The sequence below is a fragment of the Monodelphis domestica genome, chromosome 4, assembly GCF_027887165.1.
Source record: "Monodelphis domestica isolate mMonDom1 chromosome 4, mMonDom1.pri, whole genome shotgun sequence".
In the NCBI taxonomy this organism is placed as follows: Eukaryota; Metazoa; Chordata; class Mammalia; order Didelphimorphia; family Didelphidae; genus Monodelphis; species Monodelphis domestica.
This window is the reverse complement of record NC_077230.1, coordinates 454,586,204-454,595,611: the sequence shown is the minus strand read 5'-3', so window position 1 is coordinate 454,595,611 and position 9,408 is coordinate 454,586,204. Positions and strand designations below refer to the sequence as shown.

At 67.6% G+C, this 9,408-nt stretch overlaps 1 protein-coding gene across 1 annotated transcript; it reads left to right on the top strand.

Moving 5' to 3' along the window:
• Nucleotides 1-512: 512 nt before the first annotated feature.
• ERF (ETS2 repressor factor) lies at nt 513-7,155 on the top strand. Its single transcript, XM_056797041.1, has 4 exons — nt 513-690; nt 3,663-3,897; nt 4,403-4,518; nt 4,601-7,155. Exons 1-4 carry the CDS (start codon nt 669-671, stop codon nt 5,806-5,808), a joined length of 1,581 nt encoding a protein of 526 aa, XP_056653019.1. The 5' UTR covers nt 513-668; the 3' UTR covers nt 5,809-7,155.
• The last annotated feature ends 2,253 nt before the right edge of the window (nt 7,156-9,408 follow it).

The window sequence follows — 9,408 nt, the reverse complement described above, 5'->3', positions numbered from 1 at the left end:
CAACAAACTGAGGCTGAAGGAGGTTAAAACTGGATTGCACAGCCCAAGGCTATGGGAGCCTAAGGGACAATCTGACCCAGGTCTCCGGATTCCTCAGGGCCACCGTGGGTGCCTCAGGTAGAACTAATTCTTTCCTGCTGCAGAGGGGCAAACTGAGGCCCAGAAGTCCCCTGCTTTGCTCAAGGTCACGGAGCAAGAAGGTGGGAAGGTGGCCCTGGAGGACGAGGGACTCCTTAGCCTGGGACCCGAGCACAGGTCAGGGGGGCCTCCCGGACCTAGGTTGGGGGGTCCCTGCTCTTCCACTCTCCCTACGGTTCCTTTAAGCGCCGCCCCCCAGCTCTCTCGGGGATCAGGCTGCCCCCGCCCGTGCCGGCGCGCGCGTGTCTGGGTGTGAGTACTGGGGGTAGGGAAGGGGGGGTAAGGGGGAGGGGCGGGCGCAGCGTCTCCATGGCGACGCGGCGGTGACGTCGCCGCCCGGGGGGCGTGGGCGTCCCGGGCCCGAGTGCGATATTAACCCGGGAGGCGGCGGGCGGGGAAGGGGAGAGGCAAGGAGGCCGGGGAGCCGTGCGGGACGGGGAGCCCGGGCTGGGGCCGGGGAGCCGCGGCGCGGCCAGCACCCGGACCCGGGACAGCCTCCCCGCTACCCCCTCCCCAGGCGCCCCCCAGCCATGAAGACCCCGGCGGACACAGGTGCGGGCGGGCGGAGGGCTGCGGGGGCGGCACGTGGGGGCCGTTCGCACGTGCGGGGGCCAGGGAAGGGCCGGGCCCCCAGAGTCCACAAAGTTTCCTTCGGGGAGGGGGGGCGCGTGGACGGAACCACGACGGCGGGGGGGTGGGGGCGCGCCAAGACCTGTTGCTCCCGGAGCTGGGCAGCCTGGCACAGGAGGTACCGGGGCTGGGGGACAGGGGGCCCTGGGGCGCCACCCCCTACCTTCCCGCCTCCCGGGTCCCCGTGGGGGTGCGCGGGGCCGCCCCCTTCCCAGGCCAGCGTGGGCTGGTCCGTGACCTTCAGGGCGGCTCGTGGCTCGGCTGGGGGGACAGCGCGGGGAGCGCAAGAGGGTCCTGGGCCGACCGCCCCTCCCCCGCCCGCCCGCCGCGCGGCGGCCACAAAGTTCCCAAAGCTCGGCCCGAACGTTCGAAAAAGGAACTTTTTGTTTCCGACGGTGGAACGCGCGGCTTAAGGTGGCGCCGGGAGGGGGAGGGGGCGCCCGGAGGGACTGGGGCAGACCCTCCTCCGATCAGCGCGCTCTGGGCGGGGACGCTGGCGGAGGGGGGGCGCTCCTCCCCTGACGTGACCCCCCCCTCGGCCCGACCCTCCCGGCCTCCGGCCCCCGCCCGTTCCACCTTAAGTGGCCTGTTACCCCTCCCCCAGCTCCGGGCCGGGAGGGGGGATTAGCCCCCCTCCCCCCTCGCACTCTCCCCGGCGGGCTGGCCCCCTCCCCCACGCAGCCCCCGGGTTTGGACTTTGGGCTGGGGGAGGGGGGCCGAGGTGCCCCCCGTCGGAATCCGGGGCGGGGACAGGGGGGAGGAGGAGAGGAGGGGGGCACCGGGCTGTTCGAACTTGTTTCCTTCCCCGAGAACTTGTGTGGACTCTCCCCCTCCCCCTCCTCTCCGGGCTGCTCTTAAAGGGCCCGCGGCCCGCTACTCCGGTCGGGGGAACGACGGGCTCCGTGACCCCGGGGGCGCTGGGGGCGGAGGGCTAGGCGGTCACGTGGGTTTGGGCCCCCTTCCCCTTCGGACTTGGCCGGCGCCTTGGCTAGGGTGGGGGCTAAGCAGCCACCAGGGGCTTCTGGAGCCAAGGAGTCGGGCCGTGTGCCCCCCCACCCAGCTGGTTCTTGGCCCCCGGCCCCACGTGTGTGAGTGAATGAGTTAGTGAGTGCGAGGGGGGGGCCGCCCCATCTGTCCCTCTGTCCTGCCCCGGCCTTTCCATCCTCTCCCTGTTCCCACTTCCTGTTTTTCTCTGGGCCGGCCCTGGCGCCAGCCTCCGGGCTGAGCTGAGGAGGGGGAGGGGGCTGCCTGGAGGAGGCGGCCCCCAGAAGTTAGTAAGGAGTGGAAGCTCTGGGAGTCCCCCCGGTGGCAGAGGTGGTCGCTCCCCACCTCTCCCTCCCATTGTCCGCCGGGACCTGCTCAACCTCCCCACCCCACCGTGTGTTGGGGCTGGATTCCGAGGAGCTCTGCAAAGTGGAGGCAGCGGCCCTCACTTGGCTCCCGAGGGCCCTTCCAGCTGGCGGCTGAGGCCCCGGGCGCCTGGTGCCCGGGCTCGGCCCTCCCCCCACGTCCGCACAAGGAGCCCCAAGTGCCCCCTCACTCGAACTCCCTCACTCTCGTGCCTGGCTCCGGGGCCTGGCAAACAGAGCCCCATTGAGAGACCCTGACGTCACCTTCCCCGGGAACAGGCCCTCTTGGATGTTTGTGTGTCTGCTGCCCGGGGCCAGACAGGGGACCGGGCGGGGGCGGGGGCGGGGGCGCGCCCGGGACCTGTCAGGAGCGAGCGGCCCGGGTGCCGCGGGCTGTGTGGCCCCAGCAGCAGCTCGGGCGCCCCCGCCCGCGCCTCTCCCCTGCTCCCTTTGTGTGTCTCTTTCTCACTCCTTCTCCGCTCCGCAAAGTTTATTTTTAGCTCCCGCTCCCCCGCTCCCCGGCCCCAGCTCCCAGCCACGGTTGCCTGGTTACAGGGACATGGAAGCTTGGGGGGTGTCGGAGGAGGTGGATGCCAGGGGAGGGGCTGCAAGTGGCGCCCCCACTTGGGCCCGGCTGACCGGCACACCTGGCCCCCGCCTCGCGGCTCCCCCGACGCCCTGGCTGCCCACATCCCGGCCACTTAGTGCCTTTCTCTGTGCCCTTGGCGGCCCTCCCCCCTCCCCCCTCAATTACCGGCTCCAGCACGCTGAATTATTGATGGGCCCTGCTTGGCCGGGGCTCGGGAGAGGAGCGACCGCAGCCCCCTCCCCCGGGACGGCCCACCCCAACCTCTGCCCAAGGTGAATGCTGCCCGCCCTGCTGGGGAGCGGCCCAGGCGCTCTGGGGTCCCCCCAAGTTCTCAGACAGTCTGGCGTGCTCCCTCCCGGGAAAGACAGAGGCCCCTGTGTGTGTGCTGACCTCATCGGGCCCATCCACCCCACCCCTCCTCCGAGCTTTCCAGACACGTCTCCCCCTCGGCTGTGAGGGCCCCTCAGGGAGGGCGGGGGCCCAGGAGGCCCCAGAGCCCGAAGCCTCCAGGAGGGGGGCCAGACCCCAGGATGTCTGTCTGTCTGTCTGTCCCTGGGCTGCCGCCGCCCCACCACCTCTTCCTGCCCCTCCCCCTCGCTGGCAGCCCTGCCCGGAGCTGGCCGCCTGCCCAGCCCCCTGGCACCGGCCCCGGGACACGGCAGCCTCCGGTTTCCTGTTTCTCCTCCCGGTGTCGCCCCAAGCCCGCCGCCGCCACATCTCTGGCTGTCTCTGTCTCCTTGTCTCCACTCTCCTGCCTCCTTGTCCCAGATACGCCTGCCCATACCGTGGGCGCCTGCGGCCTCTGGGCCCTCAAGACTGAAGCGTGGGGGGCTGGGAGCCCCCACGTGAGCACGTGGCTCCTGGGGGGGTCCTCGCCCCCCGGCTCTCATCTCCAAGGGCCTGGCTTTGGGGTCTGCAGGGAGCCCCCTCAGCCTCGGCCCTGCCTCTCCCCCCAGGCTTCGCCTTCCCCGACTGGGCCTACAAGCCCGAGTCCTCGCCGGGCTCCCGGCAGATCCAGCTGTGGCACTTCATCCTGGAGCTGCTCCGCAAGGAGGAATACCAGGATGTCATCGCGTGGCAGGGGGACTACGGCGAGTTCGTCATCAAGGACCCCGACGAGGTGGCCCGCCTGTGGGGTGTCCGCAAGTGCAAGCCCCAGATGAACTATGACAAGCTGAGCCGGGCCCTGCGGTGAGTGGGGCGGGGGATGTGGCAGGGGGCGCTGCTGTGCCCAAGGAGAGCCCCTGTGCCCCCAGGAAGGCCACTGAGCCCCCAGGAGGGCCCCCGAGCCCCCAGGAGGGCCGCTATGCTGAAGGAGAGCCCCCGTGCCCCCGGGAGGGCCGCTGAGCCCCCAGGAGGGTCCCCGAGCCCCCGGGAGGGCTGCTATGCTGAAGGAGAGCCCCCGTGGCCCCGGGAGGGCTGCTGAGCCCCCAGGAGGGCCGCTATGCTGAAGGAGAGCCCCCGTGCCCCCGGGAGGGCCGCTGAGCCCCCAGGAGGGTCCCCGAGCCCCCAGGAGGGCCGCTATGCTGAAGGAGAGCCCCTGTGCCCCCGGGAGGGCCGCTAAGCCCCCAGGAGGGTCCCCAAGCCCCCAGGAGGGCCGCTATGCTGAAGGAGAGCCCCCATGCCCCCGGGAGGGCCGCTGAGCCCCCAGGAGGGCCACTGTGCCACGGGCCGCCTCTATCTCTCGCCCCCTCAGCTACTACTACAACAAGCGCATCCTTCACAAGACCAAGGGCAAGAGGTTCACCTACAAGTTCAACTTCAACAAGCTTGTGCTGGTCAACTACCCATTCATCGACGTGGGGCTGGCAGGTACGCGGGTGTCTGGCGGGCAGCGGGAGGGCGGACGCCCCTGGCTCTGGCCTCTGACCTGTGCCCTGGCCTCTGCCCTCAGGTGGGGCCGTGCCTCAGAGCGCCCCGCCGGTGCCCTCTGGCGGGGGCCACTTCCGATTCCCCCCGTCCACGCCCTCGGAGGTGCTGTCCCCCACGGAGGACCCTCGCTCGCCTCCGGCCTGCTCGGCCTCCTCGTCAGCCTCTTCCCTCTTCTCGGCCGTGGTGGCCCGGCGTTTGGGCAGAGGCTCCGTCAGCGACTGCAGCGACGGCACCTCGGAGCTGGAGGAGGCCCTGGTGGAAGACCCCAGGGCCCGTCCTCCAGGACCCCCGGAGCTGGGTGCCTTTCGGGGACCCCCTCTGGCCCGACTGGCCCCCGACGCAGGCGTCTTCCGGGTCTATCCCCGGCCCCGTGGGGGACCCGAGCCCCTGAGCCCCTTCCCCGTGTCTCCCCTGGCCGGCCCCGGCTCCCTGCTCCCCCCCCAGCTCTCCCCGGCCATGCCCGTGACCCCCACCCACTTGGCCTACAGCCCCTCCCCCACGCTGAGCCCCATGTACCCCGGGGGGGGCGGCAGCTCTGGGGGGGGCTCCCACTTCTCTTTCAGCCCGGAGGATATGAAGCGCTACCTCCAGGCTCACACCCAGAGTGTCTACAACTACCACCTCAGCCCCCGAGCCTTCCTGCACTACCCGGGGCTGGTGGTCCCCCAGCCCCAGCGCCCAGACAAGTGCCCGCTGCCACCCCTGGCCCCCGAGACGCCACCTGCCCCGTCCTCGGCCTCCTCGTCCTCCTCGTCCTCCTCGTCTTCCCCCTTCAAGTTCAAGCTGCAGCCCCCACCCCTGGGCCGGCGGCAGCAGCGCGAGCGTGAGAAGCCCCCCCTGGCAGGGGACCCCCCGGCTCCTGGCCCGGCCCCCCCCCAGATCAAGGTGGAGCCCATCTCAGAGGGCGAGTCGGAGGAGGTGGAGGTGACCGACATCAGCAGCGATGACGACGATGAGGACGGAGAGGTGTTCAAGGCTCCCCGGGTGCCCCCTGCGCCCCCCAAGGCCGAGCCCGGGGAGCCCCCTGGCCCCGCCCAGTGCATGCCCCTCAAACTGCGCTTCAAGCGGCGCTGGAGCGAGGACCGCCGCCTGGAGGGGGGTGGGGGAGTCGGGGGGCCAGAGGAGGACGACAAGAAGGTCCGGGCCGGGACCCCTGCGGCCCCCAGGCGGGTCAGCGCCGACCTCCAGCATGCCACTGCCCAGCTCTCCCTGGAGCACCGCGATTCCTGAGGGGGCTGCCCCGTTCTCTGCTGCCTTAATTCTGCCCTCTCCCTGGTCCCAGAGGGGGGGCAGGGGAGCAGACAGCTCTCGGGGATCCTTCCCAGGCCGGGGTACATTCCTGGGCCCCTCTTCTGGACCCTTGCCTTCTCCCCCTCCCTTTTGTATAAACTTAACTTTGGTTTTTTCTTTTTTTAAATGGGTGGGAGTGGGGGACCCTGGGTCGGTGGGGGGCCCCTCAGGGCTCCCCCACCCCATTCAGACGCGCACAGGAATTTAAGATAATTGCAGCTTAGGAAATGAAGCCTTGACCTCCCTCCCCTCCCACCCCCCTTCGCGGGCCACAGCACAGTCTCTCAGTCCCTGCCCGGCGGGGGTCAGTGCCTGGGCCGGCCTTGCCTGCCGGGCTGGACGAAGGGAGGGAATAACTTTGTACTTAACCAAAAAATTCTTGGGGTGGGGAGGGAGGTGGCATCGCCCTCCTGGGGGCCACGAGTCTCTCTCTCTCTCTACAAGTGCCTACTGCCCCCTCCCGACCCCCACGGCCCGCCTGCCCGCCCGCCCCTCACCCACGCTCCTGCCAGGGGGCCCAAACCAAACACAACTGGAACTTGGGGGGTGGGGAGGGCGGGTGGGGGGGACTCAGTCAGCCTTATTCTGTATAGTGGGGGGTGGGGGGCGGGCGGGCGGGGGACACCTGGAGAATGTATCCAAAACAATAAAATTTTGGGATCTTTACACGGTGTGTGGCTGCCTGGCTGCCCCCAGCCTACTGGAGGCTTTGTCGGGCACGCGATGGAGTTCGGCCACTTCCCAGAGCCTGGCTGGGGTCATCTCGGGCTCTTGGGCCCAGCTCTGAAGCTGCCCGAGCCCCCCACTTTGCAGGGGACCTCCTCTTCCTCCAGGCTCAGTCAGGCCCCCTTCCCGCCCTGCCAGTGGGCTGCCTTCATTTGTTTCTAACCGGGGTCAGGTTTGGCAGCAGAGCCACCGAGGCCAGGCACTGGGCTTAGGGGACTTGCCCAGGGTCGTGCTTGAAAGTGTCTAAGGCCACATTTGAACCCAGGTCCTGCTTCTAGGCCTCTGGTCCTCTAGCACCGGGAGGCCCCCCCCCCCTTTTCTGGGCCTTAGTTTTCTCTTCCGTAAAAATGGGGACCATCGTGGGGTCCCAGGCCTGCCGGGCTGAGCCCTGGTGCCCACCCTTGTCTAGGCCCTGAGTGGCTTGGAGGTAGGATGGAGGAGAAAGGGAGTCGCTGAGGAGGAAACTGAGGCCTCCCAGCGCCGCCTGGGCCACTGCAGTCTCCTGGGTGATGTAAGTCGCTCCCAGGGGTGGGGGCCGCCGGGGGTGGAGGCGCCCGGCTATTTCGGGAAGTTGTTGCCTGGAGACACAGATGCTGCGGAGAGGGCGGCGGTGGAGGGGGCCGGAGGGAAGGATGTCATCACCTCCAGGAGGGGGCTGGGACCCTGCAGGGTGAACTTGCTTGGCGGTCCTGCCCCAGGGAGCCCCCCTACCTCCCCCTGAGGGACCGGGACATTCACACATCTCCCCCGACCCCAGAGAAGTAATCTACCTTCTCTCACTGATCTCCCCACCCCCTCCAAGGAGTGCCCGATCCTGTTAACTGAGCCCCCCCCCCCTTCATTGGTCCCCGGCCCTGACTCATTCTGCCGCCTGGCTCCCTGTTCCAACCTCAAGTTCTTCCCATCCCTCTCCACGGAAGCCTTCATCTCCATTTGGCACCCCTCCCCCATCACTGCCTCTATCCCTCCTTACATGAACCCACAGCCTTTTTGGAGCCTCTGATGAGAGTCCCCGCCTCCACTCCTACTACCAAGTAGCCTTTAGCCTTGTCTTCCCCCTTTAAGTGTGCCCTTGCTGCTTCTCCTTGGTCCAAGCATTCCCTCATCACTCAGCCCCCAACCCCTCCTCCCTGGTCTAAGCATCTCCTTACTGAGCCCCCATCCCCTCCTTCCTGGTCCAAGCATCCCCTCCTTACTGAGCCCTCAACCCCTCCTCCCTGGTCCCAGCATCTCCTTACTGAATCCCCAACCTCTCCTCCCTGGTCCCAGCATCCCCTCGTCACTCATCCCCTAACCTCTCCTCCCTGGTCTAAGCATCTCCTTACTGAGCCCCCATCCCCTCCTCCCTGGTCCAAGCATCCTCTCCTTACTAAGCCCCTAACCTCTTCTCCCTGGTCCCAGCATCTCCTGAGCCCCCAACCTCTCCTCCCTGGTCCCAGCATCCCCTCGTCACTCATCCCCTAACCTCTCCTCCCTGGTCTAAGCATCTCCTTACTGAGCCCCTAACCCCTCCTCCCTGGTCCAAGCATCCTCTCCTTACTAAGCCCCTAACCTCTTCTCCCTGGTCCCAGCATCTCCTGAGCCCCCAACCCCTCCTCCCTGGTCCCAGCATCCCCTCATCACTCAGCCCCCAACCCCTCCTCCCTGGTCTCAGCATCTCCTTACTGAATCCCCAACCTCTCCTCCCTGGTCCCAGCATTCCCTCATCACTCAGCCCCTAACCCCTCCTCCCTGGTCCAAGCATACCCTCTTTACTGAGCCCCCATCCCCTCCTCCCTGATCCAAGCATCCCCTCCTCACTGAGCCCTCAACCCCTCCTCCCTGGTCCCAGCATCTCCTTACTGAATCCCTAACCTCTCCTCCCTGGTCTCAGCATCCCCTCATCACTCAGCCCCCAACCCCTCCTCCCTGGTCTCAGCATCTCCTTACTGAGCCCTCCTTCCTGGTCCAAGCATCCCCTCCTCACTGAGCCCCCAACCTCTCCTCCCTGGTCCCAGCATCCCCTCATCACTCAGCCCCTAACCCCTCCTCCCTGGTCTCAGCATCTCCTTACTGAGCCCTCCTTCCTGATCCAAGCATCCCCTCCTCACTGAGCCCTCAACCCCTCCTCCCTGGTCCCAGCATCTCCTTACTGAATCCCCAACCTCTCCTCCCTGGTCCCAGCATTCCCTCATCACTCAGCCCCTAACCTCTCCTCCCTGGTCCAAGTATACCCTCTTTACTGAGCCCCCAACCTCTCCTCCCTGGTCCCAGCATCCCCTCATCACTCAGCCCCTAACCCCTCCTCCCTGGTCTCAGCATCTCCTTACTGAGCCCTCCTTCCTGGTCCAAGCATCCCCTCCTCACTGAGCCCCCAACCTCTCCTCCCTGGTCCCAGCATCCCCTCATCACTCAGCCCCTAACCCCTCCTCCCTGGTCTCAGCATCTCCTTACTGAGCCCTCCTTCCTGATCCAAGCATCCCCTCCTCACTGAGCCCTCAACCCCTCCTCCCTGGTCCCAGCATCTCCTTACTGAATCCCCAACCTCTCCTCCCTGGTCCCAGCATTCCCTCATCACTCAGCCCCTAACCTCTCCTCCCTGGTCCAAGTATACCCTCTTTACTGAGCCCCCAACCTCTCCTCCCTGGTCCCAGCATCCCCTCATCACTCAGCCCCTAACCCCTCCTCCCTGGTCTCAGCATCCCCTTACTGAGCCCCCATCCCCTCCTCCCTGATCCAAGCATCCCCTCATCACTCAGCCCCCAACCCCTCCTTCCTGGTCCAAGCATCCCCTCATCACTCAGCCCCTAACCCCTCCTCCCTGGTCTCAGCATC